This window comes from Panulirus ornatus, chromosome 7 (genome assembly GCF_036320965.1).
Source record: "Panulirus ornatus isolate Po-2019 chromosome 7, ASM3632096v1, whole genome shotgun sequence".
In the NCBI taxonomy this organism is placed as follows: domain Eukaryota; kingdom Metazoa; phylum Arthropoda; class Malacostraca; order Decapoda; family Palinuridae; genus Panulirus; species Panulirus ornatus.
The window spans coordinates 30,707,913-30,732,624 of record NC_092230.1 but is presented as its reverse complement, the minus strand read 5'-3'; the positions used below and the strand labels follow the sequence as shown (position 1 = coordinate 30,732,624).

At 42.1% G+C, this 24,712-nt stretch overlaps 2 protein-coding genes across 4 annotated transcripts in view; both read right to left on the bottom strand.

Annotated features, from left to right (window-relative positions):
* The window catches only part of LOC139749498 (uncharacterized), a 58,046-nt gene that overhangs the window by 22,431 nt on the left and 10,903 nt on the right, over positions 1-24,712 (bottom strand). For 2 of the 3 annotated variants that reach the window (XM_071663422.1, XM_071663421.1), the window contains one exon: positions 11,053-11,151. In XM_071663422.1, the coding sequence (XP_071519523.1) occupies positions 11,053-11,091 (39 nt within the window). In that variant the 5' untranslated portion in view covers positions 11,092-11,151. The remainder of the gene's footprint in view (positions 1-11,052; positions 11,152-24,712) is intronic. The other variant, XM_071663424.1, reaches the window with a different exon arrangement.
* Positions 13,434-13,895, bottom strand: LOC139749316 (EF-hand calcium-binding domain-containing protein 4B-like). Its single transcript, XM_071663042.1, has one exon. The coding sequence runs from the start codon at positions 13,893-13,895 to the stop codon at positions 13,434-13,436; it is 462 nt and encodes a 153-aa protein (XP_071519143.1).

Sequence of the window (24,712 nt, the reverse complement as noted above, 5' to 3'; positions counted from 1 at the left end):
TTCTTCAAAGCAAACACCTGATCCACACATCCTCTACCACTTCTGAAACCACACTGCTCTTCCCCAATCTGATACTCTGTACATGCCTTCACCCTCTCAATCAATACCCTCCCATATAATTTACCAGGAATACTCAACAAACTTATACCTCTGTAATTTGAGCACTCACTCTTATCCCCTTTGCCTTTGTACAATGGCAATATGCACGCATTCCGCCAATCCTCAGGCACCTCACCATGAGTCATACATACATTAAATAACCTTACCAACCAGTCAACAATACAGTCACCCCCTTTTTTAATAAATTCCACTGCAATACCATCCAAGCCTGCTGCCTTGCCGGCTTTCATCTTCCGCAAAGCTTTCACTACCTCTTCTCTGTTTACCAAATCATTTTCCCTAACACTCTCACTTTGCACACCACCTCAACCAAAACACCCTATATCTGCCACTCTATCATCAAACACATTCAACAAACCTTCAAAATACTCACTCCATCTCCTTCTCACATCACCAATACTTGTTATCACCTCCCCATTTGCGCCCTTCACTGAAGTTCCCATTTGCTCCCTTGTCTTACGCACTTTATTTACCTCCTTCTATATATATATATATATATATATATATATATATTATCCCTGGGGATAGGGGAGAAAGAATACTTCCCACGTATTCCCTGCGTGTTGTAGAAGGCGACTAAAAGGGAAGGGAGCAGGGGGCTGGAAATCCTCCCCTCTCGTTTCTTTTTTAATTTTCCATAAGAAGGAACAGAGAAGGGGGCCAGGTGAAGATATTCCCTCAAAGGCCCAGTCCTCTGTTCTTAACGCTACCTCGCTATCGCGGGAAATAGCGAATAGTATGAAAAAAAAAATATATATATATATATATATATATTCAATACAAGAAGGACCCAAGAGCTTTTCCCAGTGGGCATTCTTCCTTTTCATTTTGCAGCCTAGGATACCTGAGTCTGTGGATCTGTGGTAAACTGTGTGTGTTTGGCAAGAAGCGTGGTCAAGGCTGGAGGCTTGTAGTTGGCATATCACCAATTATATTGGCTCTGATGGTTGCTCTTTCTCGCACCAGTGATTATCATCATCATTGGCAAGGACTGGGTCCTCGCGTCCTCTGCCCAGTGGGACTCTAATGTCATCTTTAAGTTGTGTTTCGCAAGGAGCAAGTCAGTTCTACCTTGGCCCACCAGTGATGCTACTACGTTTGTGAATCAAGAACCATTGCAACACAAACCTCGCCAGGTGGTAGAGTGTCCCGCAGTGTGTCGAGACAGACTTCCCCAGAACTTTTTTAAAGGGGAAGTAAATGTTTATAGTTGTGTTACTGGAGTGATAGTTTTCATACATGGTGCTTTGACAAGAAAATAGTGAAATTGGAAAAAATGTAGCTTAGACATTGAAGCTTATTGATACAGTGGTTAAATTGATGAGAACTACTACTGATGTTTGTGTAAATAAATTATACATTTCCTTTTTCCATAGCCAGAGGTTGAACCAGTATGTGACATGCATTTTTCATTTCATTTCAAGCTAGAAGTTTCAGTTTTCCAAATTGTTTCTTACATTTTTCATATGTATATATATATGTATGTGTGTGTGTGTGTATATGTGCGTATGTGTGTGTATGTGTGTGTATGTGTATATATATATTTTTTTTTTTTTGCTTTGTCGCTGTCTCCCGCGTTTGCGAGGTAGCGCAAGGAAACATACGAAAGAAATGGCCCAACCCACCCCCATACACATGTATATACATACGTCCACACACGCAAATATACATACCTACACAGCATTCCATGGTTTACCCCAGACGCTTCACATGCCCTGATTCAATCCACTGACAGCACGTCAACCCCGGTATACCACATCGCTCCAATTCACTCTATTCCTTGCCCTCCTTTCACCCTCCTGCATGTTCAGGCCCCGATCACACAAAATCTTTTTCACTCCATCTTTCCACCTCCAATTTGGTCTCCCTCTTCTCCTCGTTCCCTCCACCTCCGACACATATATTCTCTTGGTCAATCTTTCCTCACTCATTCTCTCCATGTGCCTGAACCATTTCAAAACACCCTCTTCTGCTCTCTCAACCACGCTCCTTTTATTGCCACACATCTCTCTTACCCTTACGTTACTTACTCGATCAAACCACCTCACACCACACATTGTCCTCAAACATCTCATTTCCAGCACATCCATCCTCCTGCGCACAACTCTATCCATAGCCCACGCCTCGCAACCATACAACATTGTTGGAACCACTATGCCTTCAAACATACCCATTTTTGCTTTCCGAGATAATGTTCTCGACTTCCACACATTCTTCAAGGCTCCCAGAATTTTCGCCCCCTCCCTCACCCTATGATCCACTTCCGCTTCCATGGTTCCATCCGCTGCCAGATCCACTCCCAGATATCTAAAACACTTCACTTCCTCCAGTTTTTCTCCATTCAAACTCACCTCCCAATTGACTTGACCCTCAACCCTACTGTACCTAATAACCTTGCTCTTATTCACATTTACTCTTAACTTTCTTCTTTCACACACTTTACCAAACTCAGTCACCAGCTTCTGCAGTTTCTCACATGAATCAGCCACCAGCGCTGTATCATCAGCGAACAACAACTGACTCACTTCCCAAGCTCTCTCATCCCCAACAGACTTCATACTTGCCCCTCTTTCCAAAACTCTTGCATTCACCTCCCTAACAACCCCATCCATAAACAAATTAAACAACCATGGGGACATCACACACCCCTGCCACAAACCTACATTCACTGAGAACCAATCACTTTCCTCTCTTCCTACACGTACACATGCCTTACATCCTCGATAAAAACTTTTCACTACTTCTAACAAATTGCCTCCCACACCATATATTCTTAATACCTTCCACAGAGTATCTCTATCAACTCTATCATATGCCTTCTCCAGATCCATAAATGCTACATACAAATCCATTTGCTTTTCTAAGTATTTCTCACATACATTCTTCAAAGCAAACACCTGATCCACACATCCTCTACCACTTCTGAAACCACACTGCTCTTCCCCAATCTGATGCTCTGTACATGCCTTCACCCTCTCAATCAATATCCTCCCATATAATTTACCAGGAATACTCAACAAACTTATACCTCTGTAATTTGAGCACTCACTCTTATCCCCTTTGCCTTTGTACAATGGCAATATGCACGCATTCCGCCAATCCTCAGGCACCTCACCATGAGTCATACATACATTAAATAACCTTACCAACCAGTCAACAATACAGTCACCCCCCTTTTTAATAAATTCCACTGCAATACCATCCAAACCTCCTGCCTTGCCGGCTTTCATCTTCCGCAAAGCTTTTACTACCTCTTCTCTGTTTACCAAATCATTTTCCCTAACCCTCTCACTTTGCACACCACCTCGACCAAAACACCCTATATCTGCCACTCTATCATCAAACACATTCAACAAACCTTCAAAATACTCACTCCATCTCCTCACATCACCACTACTTGTTATCACCTCCCCATTTGCGCCCTTCACTGAAGTTCCCATTTGCTCCCTTGTCTTACGCACTTTATTTACCTCCTTCCAGAACATCTTTTTATTCTCCCTAAAATTTAAAGATACTCTCTCACCCCAACTCTCATTTGCCCTTTTTTTCACCTCTTGCACCTTTCTCTTGACCTCCTGTCTCTTTCTTTTATACATCTCCCACTCAATTTCATTTTTTCCCTGCAAAAATCGTCCAAATGCCTCTCTCTTCTCTTTCACTAATACTCTTACTTCTTCATCCCACCACTCACTACCCTTTCTAATCAACCCACCTCCCACTCTTCTCATGCCACAAGCATCTTTTGCGCAATCCATCACTGATTCCCTAAATACATCCCATTCCTCCCTCACTCCCCTTACTTCCATTGTTCTCACCTTTTTCCATTCTGTACTCAGTCTCTCCTGGTACTTCCTCACACAAGTCTCCTTCCCAAGCTCACTTACTCTCACCACCCTCTTCACCCCAACATTCACTCTTCTTTTCTGAAAACCCATACAAATCTTCACCTTAGCCTCCACAAGATAATGATCAGACATCCCTCCAGTTGCACCTCTCAGCACATTAACATCCAAAAGTCTCTCTTTCGCGCGCCTGTCAATTAACACGTAATCCAATAACACTCTCTGGCCATCTCTCCTACTTACATAAGTATACTTATGTATATCTCGCTTTTTAAACCAGGTATTCCCAATCATCAGTCCTTTTTCAGCACATAAATCTCCAAGCTCTTCACCATTTCCATTTACAACACTGAACACCCCATGTATACCAATTATTCCCTCAACTGCCACATTACTCACCTTTGCATTCAAATCACCCATCACTATAACCCGGTCTCGTGCATCAAAACCACTAACACACTCATTCAGCTGCTCCTAAAACACTTGCCTCTCATGATCTTTCTTCTCATGCCCAGGTGCATATGCACCAATAATCACCCATCTCTCTCCATCAACTTTCAGTTTTACCCATATTAATCGAGAATTTACTTTCTTACATTCTATCACATACTCCCACAACTCCTGTTTCAGGAGTATTGCTACTCCTTCCCTTGCTCTTGTCTTCTCACTAACCCCTGACTTTACTCCCAAGACATTCCCAAACCACTCTTCCCCTTTACCCTTGAGCTTCGTTTCACTCAGAGCCAAAACATCCAGGTTCCTTTCCTCAAACATACTACCTATCTCTCCTTTTTTCACATCTTGGTTACATCCACACACATTTAGGCACCCCAATCTGAGCCTTCGAGGAGGATGAGCACTCCCCGCGTGACTCCTTCTTCTGTTTCCCATTTTAGAAAGTTAAAAAATACAAGGAGGGGAGGATTTCTGGCCCCCCGCTCCCGTCCCCTCTAGTCGCTTTCTACGACACGCGAGGAATGCGTGGGAAGTATTCTTTCACCCATATCCCCAGGGATAATATATATATATATATATACACATACACACACACATACATACGCACATATACACACACACACACATACATATATATACATATGAAAAATGTAAGAAACAATTTAGAAAACTGAAACTTCTAGCTTGAAATGAAATGAAAAAATGGATGTCACATAATGGTTCAACCTCTGGCGATGGAAAAAGGAAATGTATAATTTATTTACACAAACGTCAATAGTAGTTCTCATCAATTTGACCACTGTATCAATAAGCTTCAATGTCTAAGCTACATTTGTGTATATATATATATATATATATATATATATATATATATATATATATATATATATATATATATATATATATTATCACTGGGGATAGGGGTGAAAGAATACTTCCCACGCATTCCTCGCGTGTCGTAGAAAGCGACTAGAGGGGACGGGAGCGGCGGGCCAGAAATCCTCCCCTCCTTGTACTTTTTTAACTTTCTAAAATGGGAAACAGAAAAAGGAGTCACGCGGGGAGTGCTCATCCTCCTCGAAGGCTCAGATTGGGGTGCCTAAATGTGTGTGGATGTAACCAAGATATGAAAAAAGGAGAGATAAGTAGTATGTTTGAGGAAAGGAACCTGGATGTTTTGGCTCTGAGTGAAACGAAGCTCAAGGGTAAAGGGGAAGAGTGGTTTGGGAAGGTCTTGGGAGTAAAGTCAGGGGTTAGTGAGAAGACAAGAGCAAGGGAAGGAGTAGCAATACTCCTGAAACAGGAGTTGTGGGAGTATGTGATAGAATGTAAGAAAGTAAATTCTCGATTAATATGGGTAAAACTGAAAGTTGATGGAGAGAGATGGGTGATTATTGGTGCATATGCACCTGGGCATGAGAAGAAAGATCATGAGAGGCAAGTGTTTTGGGAGCAGCTGAATGAGTGTGTTAGTGGTTTTGATGCACGAGACCGGGTTATAGTGATGGGTGATTTGAATGTAAAGGTGAGTAATGTGGCAGTAGAGGGAATAATTGGTACACATGGGGAGTTCAGTGTTGTAAATGGAAATGAAGAGCAGCTTGTAGATTTATGTGCTGAAAAAGGACTGATGATTGGGAATACCTGGTTTAAAAAGCGAGATATGCATAAGTATACTTATGTAAGCAGGAGAGATGGCCAAAGAGGGTTATTGGATTACGTGTTAATTGACAGGCGCGCGAAAGAGAGACTTTTGGATGTTAATGTGCTGAGAGGTGCAACTGGAGGGATGTCTGATCATTATCTTGTGGAGGCTAAGGTGAAGATTTGTATGGGTTTTCAGAAAAGAAGAGTGAATGTTGGGGTGAAGAGGGTGGTGAGAGTAAGTGAGCTTGGGAAGGAGACTTGTGTGAGGAAGTACCAGGAGAGACTGAGCACAGAATGGAAAAAGGTGAGAACAATGGAAGTAAGGGGAGTGGGGGAGGAATGGGATGTATTTAGGGAATCAGTGATGGATTACGCAAAAGATGCTTGTGGCATGAGAAGAGTGGGAGATGGGTTGATTAGAAAGGGTAGTGAGTGGTGGGATGAAGAAGTAAGAGTATTAGTGAAAGAGAAGAGAGAGGCATTTGGACGATTTTTGCAGGGATAAAATGCAATTGAGTGGGAGATGTATAAAAGAAAGAGACAGGAGGTCAAGAGAAAGGTGCAAGAGGTGAAAAAAAGGGCAAATGAGAGTTGGGGTGAGAGAGTATCATTAAATTTTAGGGAGAATAAAAAGATGTTCTGGAAGGAGGTAAATAAAGTGCGTAAGACAAGGGAGCAAATGGGAACTTCAGTGAAGGGCGCAAATGGGGAGGTGATAACAAGTGGTGGTGATGTGAGAAGGAGATGGAGTGAGTATTTTGAAGGTTTGTTGAATGAGTTTGATGATAGAGTGGCAGATATAGGGTGTTTTGGTCGAGGTGGTGTGCAAAGTGAGAGGGTTAGGGAAAATGATTTGGTAAACAGAGAAGAGGTAGTAAAAGCTTTGCGGAAGATGAAAGCCGGCAAGGCAGCAGGTTTGGATGGTATTGCAGTGGAATTTATTAAAAAAGGGGGTGACTGTATTGTTGACTGGTTGGTAAGGTTATTTAATGTATGTATGACTCATGGTGAGGTGCCTGAGGATTGGCGGAATGCGTGCATAGTGCCATTGTACAAAGGCAAAGGGGATAAGAGTGAGTGCTCAAATTACAGAGGTATAAGTTTGTTGAGTATTCCTGGTAAATTATATGGGAGGGTATTGATTGAGAGGGTGAAGGCATGTACAGAGCATCAGATTGGGGAAGAGCAGTGTGGTTTCAGAAGTGGTAGAGGATGTGTGGATCAGGTGTTTGCTTTGAGGAAAGTATGTGAGAAATACTTAGAAAAGCAAATGGATTTGTATGTAGCATTTATGGATCTGGAGAAGGCATATGATAGAGTTGATAGAGATGCTCTGAAGAAGGTATTAATAATATATGGTGTGGGAGTCAAGTTGTTAGAAGCATTGAAAAGTTTTTATCGAGGATGTAAGGCATGTGTACGTGTAGGAAGAGAGGAAAATGATTGGTTCTCAGTGAATGTAGGTTTGCGGCAGGGGTGTGTGATGTCTCCATGGTTGTTTAATTTGTTTATGGATGGGGTTGTTAGGGAGGTGAATGCAAGAGTTTTGGAAAGAGGGGCAAGTATGAAGTCTGTTGGGGATGAGAGAGCTTGGGAAGTGAGTCAGTTGTTGTTCGCTGATGATACAGCGCTGGTGGCTGCTTCATGTGAGAAACTGCAGAAGCTGGTGACTGAGTTTGGTAAAGTGTGTGAAAGAAGAAAGTTAAGAGTAAATGTGAATAAGAGCAAGGTTATTAGGTACAATAGGGTTGAGGGTCAAGTCAATTGGGAGGTGAGTTTGAATGGAGAAAAACTGGAGGAAGTGAAGTGTTTTAGATATCTGGGAGTGGATCTGGCAGCGGATGGAACCATGGAAGCGGAAGTGGATCATAGGATGGAGGAGGGGGCGAAAATTCTGGGAGCCTTGAAGAATGTGTGGAAGTCGAGAACATTATCTCGGAAAGCAAAAATGGGTATGTTTGAAGGAATAGTGGCTCCAACAATGTTGTATGGTTGCGAGGCGTGGGCTATGGATAGAGTGGTGCGCAGGAGGATGGATGTGCTGGAAATGAGATGTTTGAGGACAATGTGTGGTGTGAGGTGGTTTGATCGAGTAAGTAACGTAAGGGTAAGAGAGATGTGTGGAAATAAAAAGAGCGTGGTTGAGAGAGCAGAAGAGGGTGTTTTGAAATGGTTTGGGCACATGGAGAGAATGAGTGAGGAAAGATTGACCAAGAGGATATATGTGTCGGAGGTGGAGGGAACGAGGAGAAGAGGGAGACCAAATTGGAGGTGGAAAGATGGAGTGAAAAAGATTTTGTGTGATCGGGGCCTGAACATGCAGGAGGGTGAAAGGAGGGCAAGGAATAGAGTGAATTGGAGCAATGTGGTATACCGGGGTTGCCGTGCTGTCAGTGGATTGAATCAAGGCATGTGAAGCGTCTGGGGTAAACCATGGAAAGCTGTGTAGGTATGTATATTTGCGTGTGTGGACGTATGTATATACATGTGTATGGGGGTGGGTGGGGCCATTTCTTTCGTCTGTTTCTTTGCGCTACCTCGCAGACGCGGGAGACAGCGACAAAAAAAAAAAAAAAAAAAAATATATATATATATATATATATATATATATATTGGGAGGTGAGTTTGAATGGAGAAAAACTGGAGGAAGTGAAGTGTTTTAGATATCTGGGAGTGGATCTGGCAGTGGATGGAACCATGGAAGCGGAAGTGGATCATAGGGTGGGGGAGGGGGCGAAAATTCTGGGAGCTTTGAAGAATGTGTGGAAGTCGAGAACATTATCTCGGAAAGCAAAAATGGGTATGTTTGAAGGAATAGTGGTTCCAACAATGTTGTATGGTTGCGAGGCGTGGACTATGGATAGAGTTGTGCGCAGGAGGATGGATGTGCTGGAAATGAGATGTTTGAGGACAATGTGTGGTGTGAGGTGGTTTGATCGAGTAAGTAACGTAAGGGTAAGAGAGATGTGTGGAAATAAAAAGAGCGTGGTTGAGAGAGCAGAAGAGGGTGTTTTGAAATGGTTTGGTCACATGGAGAGAATGAGTGAGGAAAGATTGACCAAGAGGATATATGTGTCGGAGGTGGAGGGAACGAGGAGAAGAGGGAGACCAAATTGGAGGTGGAAAGATGGAGTGAAAAAGATTTTGTGTGATCGGGGCCTGAACATGCAGGAGGGTGAAAGGAGGGCAAAGAATAGAGTGAATTGGAGCGATGTGGTATACCGGGGTTGACGTGCTGTCAGTGGATTGAATCAAGGCATGTGTATGGAGGTGGGTTGGGCCATTTCTTTCGTCTGTTTCCTTGCGCAACCTCGCAAACGTGGGAGACAGCGGCAAAAAAAAAAAAAAAAAAAAAAAAAAAAAAAAAAAAATATATATATATATATATATATATATATATATATATATATATATATATATATATATATATATATATATATATATATATATATATTTTTTTTTTTTTTATACTTTGTCGCTGTCTCCCGCGTTTGCGAGGTAGCGCAAGGAAACAGACGAAAGAAATGGCCCAACCCCCCCCCATACACATGTATATACATACGTCCACACACGCACATATACATACCTACACAGCTTTCCATGGTTTACCCCAGACGCTTCACATGTCTTGATTCAATCCACTGACAGCACGTCAACCCCGGTATACCACATTGCTCCAATTCACTCTATTCCTTGCCCTCCTTTCACCCTCCTGCAAGTTCAGGCCCCGATCACACAAAATCTTTTTCACTCCATCTTTCCACCTCCAATTTGGTCTCCCTCTTCTCCTCGTTCCCTCCACCTCCGACACATATATCTTCTTGGTCAACCTTTCCTCACTCATTCTCTCCATGTGCCCAAACCATTTCAAAACACCCTCTTCTGCTCTCTCAACCACGCTCTTTTTATTTCCACACATCTCTCTCACCCTTACGTTACTTACTCGATCAAACCACCTCACACCACACATTGTCCTCAGACATCTCATTTCCAGCACATCCATCCTCCTGCGCACAACTCTATCCATAGCCCATGCCTCGCAACCATACAACATTGTTGGAACCACTATTCCTTCAAACATACCCATTTTTGCTTTCCGAGATAATGTTCTCGACTTCCACACATTCTTCAAGGCTCCCAGAATTTTCGCCCCCTCCCCCACCCTATGGTCCAATTCTGCTTCCATGGTTCCATCCGCTGCCAGATCCACTCCCAGATATCTAAAACACTTCACTTCCTCCAGTTTTTCTCCATTCAAACTCACCTCCCAATTTACTTGACCCTCAACCCTATTGTACCTAATGACCTTGCTCTTATTCACATTTACTCTTAACTTTCTTCTTCCACACACTTTACCAAACTCCGTCACCAGCTTCTGCAGTTTCTCACATGAATCAGCCACCAGCGCTGTATCATCAGCGAACAACAACTGACTCACTTCCCAAGCTCTCTCATCCCAAACATATACATATATACATATATATATATATAATTCCTTGCTTCCTGATGGTAACACGGCCAAAACACAGACTTGAGCAGCTAGTGAATGAATTAGGGTGTCTGAATGCTTGGTGCAACCTCTCATCCACATCATAATATCACAGATGCTTGGATAATATACGGTCACCGTGTCCCTATGAATGAGCATCTGAGAGCCTCATACGTTATAATAGTTTGCATACATGAATATCCCTCATATTTCATTAATGTTTAAACAACTGAGCAAGTGCTCTTTTCTGATGCTTTTGATTCCTCAAAACCTACATTTCTTACACTTATACAACTCTGTGAGCACTCACACCTTCGGGTAAATACAAATGACAAAGAAATATTTGTTAAAAGAAAATAAGAGCACTTACAGTAAAGGAATAGCTTGGCTACTGGTAACACTGCTGCAAAAACAAAGCATGACAGTGTTACAAAATTTCAAGATCACTAAGAGAATAAAGAGAAGGCATGAGTTTGAACTAAGCAAGAAATTTCTTACCACAGAAAGCCATACGCAGTCCATGATGAACTCTACCATAATATTATCAGCAATCCACCAAATGACAGCATACACCAAGACCTTCCATACAGCTGCTACCTGGAAGAAATAGTACAGTACATGGCAACATAAAATGTATATGTCTTTATTTAGTTTATTCAAGATGCAGCCCAGTATCAAACTAATGCTTTCTAGTCCTCATTCACTTACCCCAAATTTTCTTTCCATTTGAACCATTACAGTGCCTTAAACAAATCACCTCTTTATACATCTACATATTTTCTAATTCATGACAAACAAACTTTCAGACATAAGGCCACATATCTATTCAATAAAAAGTAATAAAAATCTTTAAATTTCATGAAGCTACTTTCTGAATTCTTTTTATTTGGGTTGTGCCCAAAACAGCCTAAAGTTATGCTACTTAGGTCCACCATGGTACTACTCATAACTACCTCACAATACTTTTTCTCAAAAGAATCCCCATGAGGAGCACTTTGGCAATAAAAATAAAATATAAGGGTAATCACTGAATTTTTTAAAGCAACCGACTGTTTTCAGTTACTCAAGTGCTGTATTCAGCTCTAGGAGAAACAACTACTACTGAGGTCAAGTAATGACAAACTATAAGAAGTGATGATCTCTGTGAATCATACTCTTTCTAGAGTTTCTATGAATGACATAATGAGGGATAGCAATCACAATGAGAATAATAATTCATAAAATTCATATAACATACATTTTCAGGTCAATAAATAAAATCATATATAGTGACACTAAAAGGGAGCAATGATGTCCAGTGTTATACATCTGAAGTATCTAACAAGATTACAATCAATTCACATTCTGTTATGGATATCATGATATAATCAGCAAGCAGTTCAGATTATACTTATGGCTAAAACAACAATATGCTTCTCAAGTTTGGTCTTCTTATTTTCAATTTTTCTTTTTTTTCAAACTTAGATTTGCTTTTATCTTATAAGTTCAAAGCAATGTTTGTCACTATATCTGTGTCTACCTTTAAATTTACAACAGTCAATTATTTCCATAAATATGTGGGATATCTCAAAGAACTGCCCACAAACCATAAATATATATTTCATTTACTCATTACACTTGATCGCTGTTTCTCATGTTAGTGAGGAAGCTCCAGGAAACAGAGGAAGAAAGACCAATCCACTCATACACACACATATCGACACACAAGTACATGTGAACATATACATACACATGTAAATATTTATACTTACTCGCCCTCATCCATTCCCGGTGCCATCCCGCCCAACACAAAACAGCATTGCCACCCTTTGTCAGTGAGGTAGGGCCAGGAAATGGACAAAGAAAAAGGCGATATAGGCTCACACTCATTCTCTAGCTGCCATGCGTAAAGCACCAAAACCTGGATGCGGAGAGGGAGCTGTGGTTTCGATGCATTAAACATGACAGCTAGAGACTGAGTGAACGAACGTGGCCTTGGTGGTCTTTCCCTAGCACTACCTCGCACACATGCGAGGGGAGGGGGTTGTCATTTCATGTGGCGGGGTGGCGACAGGAATGAATAAAGGCAGCAAGTATGAATTATGTACATGTGTATATATGTATATGTCTGTGTATGTATATATATATGTATACGTTGAAATGTATAGGTATGTATATGTGTGTGTGTGTGTGGACGTGTATGTTTATACATGTGTATGTGGGTGGGTTGGGCCATTCTTTTGTCTGTTTCCTTGTGCTACCTCGCTAACGCAGCAGACAGCAACAAAGTATAATATTTATCTCTTGTGTCTCCCCTGATGATGTGATTATTACACAAAAGTGCACTTGGGAACTTATCGTGTTTCATTTTACGAGTGGACCCATAGGAATATATGTATGTATGTATGTATGTATGTATGTATGTATGTATGCATATATATATATATATATATATATATATATATATATATATATATATATATATATATATATATATTTTTTTTTTTTTCATACTATTCACCATTTCCCCCATTAGCTAGGCAGCGTTAAGAACAGAGGACTGGGCCTTTGAGGGAATATCCTCACATGGCCCCCCTCTCTTCCTTCTTTTGGAAAATTTAAAAAAAAAATGAGAGGGGAGGATTTCCAGCCCCCCGCTCCTAGACTTAATAAGTAAAAAGATATATATGACAGCACTTTAACACTTTTATTATTAGTCCTTGAGAAAGTGTTTTCTGTGGTGGGAATATAATGGTATTTCTAACACATTTATAAACACTACTGCTCATATCAATGCCTGAATAAGTAAATTCTATTGTCCAGTACTTGTAACATGAAATCAACTATTACTAAACAAATCATGACTAGATAAATATGATGACATTCGCTTTAATGCCTTATCAGCAGCACATCTTTTTCTTGAGTGGCTCTTGAAGTGTGATGGCTGTGGGAGCAATGATGTCATGCTCCTGCAGGGTGGTTAGAACAGCTGCTAAATGCAATATGGCTTCCTGTACCCCACTACCAGTTGCAGCACTGCACTGACATATGAAGCAGTTATTGTCCTTAGCCAGCCTGTACGCTACACTCTCATCAATGTGCTGATCTGCCTGCAGGTCTTCTTTATTCCCCAATACCATCACAATCACATCCTCTCCAGCTGTCTCCTTGACTGAAGTTATCCAATCCACCACATTCAGAAAGGACTGTTCATTGGTAAGGTCATACATGACCACCACACCATCAGCCTTCCTGTAGTACTGTTTGGTGATGGACCGAAACCGTTCTTGGCCCGCAGTGTCCCATAGATGGAGTACTGCAAGCACACCACCCACCTGCACCTCCAGTGTCTGGTAGTCCATACCAACTGTTGAACCAACATCATCCCGAAATTCACCCTTGGAAGCCCTGTAGATGAAGGAAGTTTTCCCTACACCACTATCCCAATAGATACAACCTTGAACATCCGGGATGGGCAGTACAGAAGACGCTCATTCTCTAAGGTAGCTGTGATATATATCTTTCTTTCTTTCTTTCTTTCAAACTATTTGCCATTTCCCGTATTAGCGAGGTAGCGTTAAGAACAGAGGACTGGGACTTTGAGGGAACATCCTCACCTGGCCCCCTACTCTGTTCCTTCTTTTAGAAAAAAAAAAAGAAAAAAAGAGGGGAGGATTTCCAGCCACCCGCTCCCTCCCCTTTTAGTCGCCTTCTACGACATGCAGGGAATACGTGGGAAGTATTCTTTCTCCCCTATCCCCAGGGATAAATTTTTTTTTTCTTTTTTTTTTTTGCTTTGTCGCTGTCTCCCGCGTTTGCGAGGTAGCGCAAGGAAACAGACGAAAGAAATGGCCCAACCCACCCCCATACACATGCCTTGATTCAATCCACTGACAGCACGTCAACCCCGGTATACCACATCGCTCCAATTCACTCTATTCTTTGCCCTCCTTTCACCCTCCTGCATGTTCAGGCCCTGATCACACAAATCTTTTTCACTCCATCTTTCCACCTCCAATTTGGTCTCCCTCTTCTCCTCATTCCCTCCACCTCCGACACATATATCCTCTTGGTCAATCTTTCCTCACTCATTCTCTCCATGTGACCAAACCATTTCAAAACACCCTCTTCTGCTCTCTCAACCACGCTCTTTTTATTTCCACACATCTCTCTTATCCTTACGTTACTTACTCGATCAAACCACCTCGCACCACACATTGTCCTCAAACATCTCATTTCCAGCACATCCATCCTCCTGCGCACAACTCTATCCATAGTCCACGCCTCGCAATCATACAACGTTGTTGGAACCACTATTCCTTCAAACATACCCATTTTTGCTTTCCGAGATAATGTTCTCGACTTCCACACATTCTTCAAGGCTCCCAGAATTTTCGCCCCCTCCCCCACCCTATGATCCACTTCCGCTTCCATGGTTCCATCCGCTGCCAGATCCACTCCCAGATATCTAAAACACTTCACTTCCTCCAGTTTTTCTCCATTCAAACTCACCTCCCAATTGAATTGACCCTCAACCCTACTGTACCTAATAACCTTGCTCTTATTCACATTTACTCTCAACTTTCTTCTTTCACACACTTTACCAAACTCAGTCACCAGCTTCTGCAGTTTCTCACATGAATCAGCCACCAGCGCTGTATCATCAGCAAACAACTGACTCACTTCCCAAGCTCTCTCATCCCCAACAGACTTCATACTTGCCCCTCTTTCCAAAACTCTTGCATTCACCTCCCTAACAACCCCATCCATAAACAAATTAAACAACCATGGAGACATCACACACCCCTGCCGCAAACCTACATTCACTGAGAACCAATCACTTTCCTCTCTTCCTACACGTACACATGCCTTACATCCTCGATAAAAACTTTTCACTGCTTCTAACAACTTGCCTCCCACACCATATATTCTTAATACCTTCCACAGAGCATCTCTATCATATGCCTTCTCCAGATCCATAAATGCTACATACAAATCCATTTGCTTTTCTAAGTATTTCTCACATACATTCTTCAAAGCAAACACCTGATCCACACATCCTCTACCACTTCTGAAACCACACTGCTGTTCCCCAATCTGATGCTCTGCACATGCCTTCACCCTCTCAATCAATACCCTCCCATATAATTTGCCAGGAGTCACGCAGGGGAGTGATCATCCTCCTCGAAGGCTCAAAGTGGGGTGCCTAAATGTGTGTGGATGTAACCAAGATGTGAAAAAAGGAGAGATAGGTAGTATGTTTGAGGAAAGGAACCTGGATGTTTTGGCTCTGAGTGAAACGAAGCTCAAGGGTAAAGGGGAAGAGTGGTTTGGAAATGTTTGGGGAGTGAAGTCAGGGGTTAGTGAGAGGACAAGAGCAAGGGAAGGAGTAGCAATACTCCTGAAACAGGAGTTGTGGGAGTATGTGATAGAATGTAAGAAAGTAAATTCTCGATTAATATGGGTAAAATTGAAAGTTGATGGAGTGAGGTGGGTGATTATTGGTGCATATGCACCTGGGCATGAGAAGAAAGATCATGAGAGGCAAGTGTTTTGGGAGCAGCTGAATGAGTGTGTTAGCGGTTTTGATGCACGAGACCGGGTTATAGTGATGGGTGATTTGAATGCAAAGGTGAGTAATGTGGCAGTTGAGGGAATAATTGGTATGCATGGGGTGTTCAGTGTTGTAAATGGAAATGGTGAAGAGCTTGTAGATTTATGTGCTGAAAAAGGACTGATGATTGGGAATACCTGGTTTAAAAAGCGAGATATACATAAGTATACTTATGTAAGTAGGAGAGATGGCCAGAGAGCGTTATTGGATTACGTGTTAATTGACAGGCGTGCGAAAGAGAGACTTTTGGATGTTAATGTGCTGAGAGGTGCAACTGGAGGGATGTCTGATCATTATCTTGTGGAGGCTAAGGTGAAGATTAGTATGGGTTTTCAGAAAAGAGGAGTGAATGTTGGGGTGAAGAAGGTGGTGAGAGTAAGTGAGCTTGGGAAGGAGACCTGTGTGGGGAAGTACCAGGAGAGACTGTGTACAGAATGGAAAAAGGTGAGAACAATGGAAGTAAGGGGAGTGGGGGAGGAATGGGATGTATTTAGGGAATCAGTGATGGATTGCGCAAAAGATGCTTGTGGCATGAGAAGAGTGGGAGGTGGGCTGTTTAGAAAGGGTAGTGAGTGGTGGGATGAAGAAGTAAGAGTATTAGTGAAAGAGAAGAGAGAGGCATTTGGACGATTTTTGCAGGGAAAAAATGCAATTGAGTGGGAGAAGTATAAAAGAAAGAGACAGGAGGTCAAGAGAAAGGTGCAAGAGGTGAAAAAAAGGGCAAATGAGAGTTGGGGTGAGAGACTATCAGTAAATTTTAGGGAGAATAAAAAGATGTTCTGGAAGGAGGTAAATAGGGTGCGTAAGATAAGGGAGCAAATGGGAACTTCAGTGAAGGGCGTAAATGGGGAGGTGATAACAAGTAGTGGTGATGTGAGGAGATGGAATGAGTATTTTGAAGGTTTGTTGAATGTGTCTGATGACAGAGTGGCAGATATAGGGTGTTTTGGTCGAGGTGGTGTGCAAAGTGAGAGGGTTAGGGAAAATGATTTGGTAAACAGAGAAGAGGTAGTAAAAGCTTTGCGGAAGATGAAAGCCGGCAAGGCAGCAGGTTTGGATGGTATTGCAGTGGAATTTATTAAAAAAGGGGGTGACTGTATTGTTGACTGGTTGGTAAGGTTATTTAATGTATGTATGACTCATGGTGAGGTGCCTGAGGATTGGCGGAATGCGTGCATAGTGCCATTGTACAAAGGCAAAGGGGATAAGAGTGAGTGCTCAAATTACAGAGGTATAAGTTTGTTGAGTATTCCTGGTAAATTATATGGGAGGGTATTGATTGAGAGGGTGAAGGCATGTACAGAGCATCAGATTGGGGAAGAGCAGTGTGGTTTCAGAAGTGGTAGAGGATGTGTGGATCAGGTGTTTGCTTTGAAGAATGTATGTGAGAAATACTTAGAAAAGCAAATGGATTTGTATGTAGCATTTATGGATCTGGAGAAGGCATATGATAGAGTTGATAGAGATGCTCTGTGGAAGGTATTAAGAATATATGGTGTGGGAGGCAAGTTGTTAGAAGCAGTGAAAAGTTTTTATCGAGGATGTAAGGCATGTGTACGTGTAGGAAGAGAGGAAAGTGATTGGTTCTCAGTGAATGTAGGTTTGCGGCAGGGGTGTGTGATGTCTCCATGGTTGTTTAATTTGTTTATGGATGGGGTTGTTAGGGAGGTAAATGCAAGAGTCCTGGAAAGAGGGGCAAGTATGAAGTCTGTTGGGGATGAGAGAGCTTGGGAAGTGAGTCAGTTGTTGTTCGCTGATGATACAGCGCTGGTGGCTGATTCATGTGAGAAACTGCAGAAGCTGGTGACTGAGTTTGGTAAAGTGTGTGGAAGAAGAAAGTTAAGAGTAAATGTGAATAAGAGCAAGGTTATTAGGTACAGTAGGGTTGAGGGTCAAGTCAATTGGGAGGTGAGTTTGAATGGAGAAAAACTGGAGGAAGTGAAGTGTTTTAGATATCTGGGAGTGGATCTGTCAGCGGATGGAACCATGGAAGCAGAAGTGGATCATAGGGTGGGGGAGGGGGCGAAAATTCTGGGAGCCTTGAAAAATGTGTGGAAGTCGAGAACATTATCTCGGAAAGCAAAAATGGGTATGTTTGAAGGAATAGTGGTTCCAACAATGTTGTATGGTTGCGAGGCGTGGGCTATGGAAAGAGTTGTGCGCAGGAGGATGGATGTGCTGGAAATGAGATGTTTGAGGACAATGTGTGGTGTGAGGTGGTTTGATCGAGTAAGTAACGTAAGGGTAAGAGAGATGTGTGGAAATAAAAAGAGCGTGGTTGAGAGAGCAGAAGAGGGTGTTTTGAAATGGTTTGGGCACATGGAGAGAATGAGTGAGGAAAGATTGACCAAGAGGATATATGTGTCGGAGGTGGAGGGAACGAGGAGAAGAGGGAGACCAAATTGGAGGTGGAAAGATGGAGTGAAAAAGATTTTGTGTGATCGGGGCCTGAACATGCAGGAGGGTGTAAGGAGGGCAAGGAATAGAGTGAATTGGAGCGATGTGGTATACAGGGGTTGACGTGCTGTCAGTGGAGTGAATCAAGGCATGTGAAGCGTCTGGGGTAAACCATGGAAAGCTGTGTAGGTATGTATATTTGCGTGTGTGGACGTGTGTATGTACATGTGTATGGGGGGGGGGTTGGGCCATTTCTTTCGTCTGTTTCCTTGCGCTACCTCGCAAACGCGGGAGACAGCGACAAAGTATAAAAAAAAAAAAAAAAAAAAAAAAAAAAAAAATAATTTGCCAGGAATACTCAACAAACTTATACCTCTGTAATTTGAGCACTCACTCTTATCCCCTTTGCCTTTGTACAATGGCACTATGCACGCATTCCGCCAATCCTCAGGCACCTCACCATGAGTCATAACAAGTAGTGGTGATGTGAGAAGGAGATGGAGTGAGTATTTTGAAGGTTTGTTGAATGTGTTTGATGATAAGAGTGGCAGATATAGGGTGTTTTGGTCGAGGTGGTGTGCAAAGTGCGAGGGTTAGGGAAAATGAGTTGGTAAACAGAGAAGAGGTAGTAAAAGCTTTGCGGAAGATGAAAGCCGGCAAGGCAGCAGGTTTGGATGGTATTGCAGTGGAATTTATTAAAAAAGGGGGTGACTGTATTGTTGACTGGTTGGTAAGGATTTAGGGAATCAGTGATGGATTGCGCAAAAGATGCTTGTGGCATGAGAAGAGTGGGAGGTGGGTTGATTAGAAAGGGTAGTGAGTGGTGGGATGAAGAAGTAAGATTATTAGTGAAAGAGAAGAGAGAGGCATTTGGACGATTTTTGCAAGGAAAAAATGCAATTGAGTGGGAGATGTATAAAAGAAAGAGACAGGAGGTCAAGAGAAAGGTGCAAGAGGTGAAAAAGAGGGCAAATGAGAGTTGGGGTGAGAGAGCATCATTAAATTTTAGGGAGAATAAAAAAATGTTCTGGAAGTAGGTAAATAAAGTGCGTAAGACAGGGGAGCAAATGGGAACTTCAGTGAAAGACGCAAATGGGGAGGTGATAACAAGTAGTGGTGATGTGAGAAGGAGATGGAGTGAGTATTTTGAAGGTTTGTTGAATGTGTTTGATGATAGAGTGGCAGATATAGGGTGTTTTGGTCGAGGTGGTGTGCAAAGTGAGAGGGTTAGGGTAAATGATTTGGCAAACAGAGAAGAGGTAGTAAAAGCTTTGCGGAAGATGAAAGCCGGCAAGGCAGCAGGTTTGGATGGTATTGCAGTGGAATTTATTAAAAAAGGGGGTGACTGTATTATTGACTGGTTGGTAAGGTTATCTAATGTATGTATGACTCATGGTGAGGTGCCTGAGGATTGGCAGAATGCGTGCATAGTGCCATTGTACAAAGGCAAAGGGGATAAGAGTGAGTGCTCAAATTACAGAGGCATAAGTTTGTTGAGTATTTCTGGTAAATTATATGGGAGGGTATTGATTGAGAGGGTGAAGGCATGTACAGAGCATCAGATTGGGGAAGAGCAGTGTGGTTTCAGAAGTGGTAGAGGATGTGTGGATCAGGTGTTTGCTTTGAAGAATGTATGTGAGAAATACTTAGAAAAGCAAATGGATTTGTATGTAGCATTTATGGATCTGGAGAAGGCATATGATAGAGTTGATAGAGATGCTCTGTGGAAGGTATTAAGAATATATGGTGTGGGAGGCAAGTTGTTAGAAGCAGTGAAAAGTTTTTATCGAGGATGTAAGGCATGTGTACGTGTAGGAAGAGAGGAAAGTGATTGGTTCTCAGTGAATGTAGGTTTGCGGCAGGGGTGTGTGATGTCTCCATGGTTGTTTAATTTGTTTATGGATGGGGTTGTTAGGGAGGTAAATGCAAGAGTTTTGGAAAGAGGGGCAAGTATGAAGTCTGTTGGGGATGAGAGAGCTTAGGAAGTGAGTCAGTTGTAGTTCGCTGATGATACAGCGCTGGAGGCTGATTCATGTGAGAAACTGCAGAAGCTGGTGACTGAGTTTGGTAAAGTGTGTGAAAGAAGAAAGTTAAGAGTAAATGTGAATAAGAGCAAGGTTATTAGGTACAGTAGGGTTGAGGGTCAAGTCAATTGGGAGGTATGTTTGAATGGAGAAAAACTGGAGGAAGTAAAGTGTTTTACATATCTGGGAGTGGATCTGGCAGCGGATGGAACCATGGAAGTGGAAGTGGATCATAGGGTGGGGGAGGGGTCGAAAATCCTGGGAGCCTTGAAGAATGTGTGGAAGTCGAGAACATTATCTCGGAAAGCAAAAATGGGTATGTTTGAAGGAATAGTGGTTCCAACAATGTTGTATGGTTGCGAGGTGTGGGCTATGGATAGAGTTGTGCGCAGGAGGATGGATGTGCTGGAAATGAGATGTTTGAGGACAATGTGTGGTGTGAGGTGGTTTGATTGAGTAAGTAACGTAAGGGTAAGAGAGATGTGTGGAAATAAAAAGAGCGTGGTTGAGAGAGCAGAAGAGGGTGTTTTGAAATGGTTTGGGCACATGGAGCGAATGAGTGAGGAAAGATTGACCAAGAGGATATATGTGTCGGAGGTGGAGGGAACGAGGAGAAGTTGGAGACCAAATTGGAGGTGGAAAGATGGAGTGAAAAAGATTTTGTGTGATCGGGGCCTGAACATGCAGGAGGGTGAAAGGAGGGCAAGGAATAGAGTGAATTGGAGCGATGTGGTATACCGGGGTTGATGTGCTGTCAGTGGATTGAATCGGGGCATGTGAAGCGTCTGGGGTAAACCATGGAAAGCTGTGTAGGTATGTATATTTTGCGTGTGTGGACGTATGTATATACATGTGTATGGGGGTGGGTTGGGCCATTTCTTTCGTCTGTTTCCTTGTGCTACCTCACAAACGCGGGAGACAGCGGCAAAAAAAAAAAAAAAAAAAAAAAAAAAAAATATATATATATATATATATATATATATATATATATATATATATATATATATATATATATATATTTCCCATTTTAGAAAGTTAATACAAGGAGGGGAGGATTTCTGGCCCCCCCGCTCCCGTCCCCTCTAGTCGCTTTCTACGACACGCGAGGAACACGTGGGAAGCATTCTTTCACCCCTATCCCCAGGGATAATATACATATATATATACATATACACATACACATACACACGCACATATACACACACACACACATACATATATATACATATGAAAAATGTAAGAAACAATTTAGAAAACTGAAACTTCTAGCTTGAAATGAATGAAAAAATGAATGTCACATAATGGTTCAACCTCTGGCTATGGAAAAAGGAAATGTATAATTTATTTACACAAACGTCAATAGTAGTTCTCATCAATTTAACCACTGTATCAATAAGCTTCAATGTCTAAGCTACATTTTTTTCTCCAATTTCACTATTTTCTTGTCAAAACACTATGTATGAAACTATCACTCCAGTAACACAACTATAAACATTTACTTCCCCTTTAAAAAAAAAAAAAGTTTTGGGGAAGTCTGAATTAGAATTATTATAAAGAAGAAATAAAGTAAGGTAGGTCGAGTAGCACGAGGCAGACTTGGCAGAGGTCCCGTGATGCTGATGATGTGTATGTGTACGTGTGTGTGTGTATGTGTGTGTATGTGTATATATATATATATGTATATTATCCCTGGGGATAGGGGTGAAAGAATACTTCCCACGCATTCCTCGCGTGTCGTAGAAAGCGACTAGAGGGGACGGGAGCGGGGGGCCAGAAATCCTCCCCTCCTTGTATTTTTTTAACTTTCTAAAATGGGAAACAGAAGAAGGAGTCACGCGGGGAGTGCTCATCCTCCTCGAAGGCTCAGATTGGGGTGCCTAAATGTGTGTGGATGTAACCAAGATGTGAAAAAAGGAGAGAAAGGTAGTATGTTTGAGGAAAGGAACCTGGATGTTTTGGCTCTGAGTGAAACGAAGCTCAAGGGTAAAGGGGAAGAGTGGTTTGGGAATGTCTTGGGAGTAAAGTCAGGGGTTAGTGAGAGGACAAGAGCAAGGGAAGGAGTAGCAGTACTCCTGAAACAGGAGTTGTGGAAGTATGTGATAGAATGTAAGAAAGTAAATTCTCGATTAATATGGGTAAAACTGAAAGTTGATGGAGAGAGATGGGTGATTATTGGTGCATATGCACCTGGGCATGAGAAGAAAGATCATGAGAGGCAAGTGTTTTGGGAGCAGCTGAATGAGTGTGTTAGTGGTTTTGATGCACGAGACCGGGTTATAGTGTTGGGTGATTTGAATGCAAAGGTGAGTAATGTGGCAGTTGAGGGAATAACTGGTATACATGGGGTGTTGAGTGTTGTAAATGGAAATGGTGAAGAGCTTGTAGATTTATGTGCTGAAAAAGGACTGATGATTGGGAATACCTGGTTTAAAAAGCGAGATATACATAAGTATACTTATGTAAGTAGGAGAGATGGCCAGAGAGCGTTATTGGATTACGTGTTAATTGACAGGCACGCGAAAGAGAGACTTTTGGATGTTAATGTGCTAAGAGGTGCAACTGGAGGGATGTCTGATCATTATCTTGTGGAGGCTAAGGTGAAGATTTGTATGGGTTTTCAGAAAAGAAGAGTGAATGTTGGGGTGAAGAGGGTGGTGAGAGTAAGTGAGCTTGGGAAGGAGACTTGTGTGAGGAAGTACCAGGAGAGACTGAGTACAGAATGGAAAAAGGTGAGAACAATGGAAGTAAGGGGAGTGGGGGAGGAATGGGATGTATTTAGGGAATCAGTGATGGATTGCGCAAAAGATGCTTGTGGCATGAGAAGAGTGGGAGATGGGTTGATTAGAAAGGGTAGTGAGTGGTGGGATGAAGAAGTAAGAGTATTAGTGAAAGAGAAGAGAGAGGCATTTGGATGATTTTTGCAGGGAAAAAATGAAACTGAGTGGGAGACGTATAAAAGAAAGAGACAGGAGGTCAAGAGAAAGGTGCAAGAGGTGAAAAAAAGGGCAAATGAGAGTTGGGGTGAGAGAGTATCATTAAATTTTAGGGAGAATAAAAAGATGTTCTGGAAGGAGGTAAATAAAGTGCGTAAGACAAGGGAGCAAATGGGAACTTCATTTAAGGGCGCAAATGGGGAGGTGATAACAAGTAGTGGTGATGTGAGATATATATATATATATATATATATATATATATATATATATATATATATATATATATATATATATATATATATATTCAGCTGCTCCCAAAACACTTGCCTCTCATGATCTTTCTTCTCATGCCCAGGTGCATATGCACCAATAATCACCCATCTCTCTCCACCAACTTTCAGTTTTACCCATATTAATCGAGAATTTACTTTCTTACATTCTATCACATACTCCAACAACTCCTATTTCAGGAGTACTGCTACTCCTTCCCTTGCTCTTGTCCTCTCACTAACCCCTGACTTTACTCCCAAGACATTCCCAAACCACTCTTCCCCTTTACCCTTGAGCTTCGTGTCACTCAGAGCCAAAACATCCGGGTTCCTTTCCTCAAACATACTACCTATCTCTCCTTTTTCACATCTTGGTTACATCCACACACATTTAGACACCCCAGTCTGAGCCTTCGAGGAGGATGAGCACTCCCCGCGTGACTCCTTCTTCTGTTTCCCATTTTAGAAAGTTAAAAAATACGAGGGGAGGATTTCTGGCCCCCCGCTCCCGTCCCCTCTAGTCGCTTTCTACGACACACGAGGAATGCGTGGGAAGTATTCTTTCACCCCTATCCCCAGGGATAATATATATATATATATATATACATATACATATGTGTACGTGTAGGAAGAGAGGAAAGTGATTGGTTCTCAGTGAATGTAGGTTTGCGGCAGGGGTGTGTGATGTCTCCATGGTTGTTTAATTTGTTTATGGATGGGGTTGTTAGGGAGGTCAATGCAAGAGTTTTGGAAAGAGGGGCAAGTATGAAGTCTGTTGGGGATGAGAGAGCTTGGGAAGTGAGTCAGTTGTTGTTCGCTGATGATACAGCGCTGGTGGCTGATTCATGTGAGAAACTGCAGAAGCTGGTGACTGAGTTTGGTAAAGTGTGTGAAGGAAGAAAGTTAAGAGTAAATGTGAATAAGAGCAAGGTTATTAGGTAC

Coding starts and splice junctions, on each gene's coding strand:
- LOC139749316 (XM_071663042.1), bottom strand. CDS start 13,895: ATGGACTACCAGACACTGGAGGTGCAGGTGGGTGGTGTGCTTGCAGTA.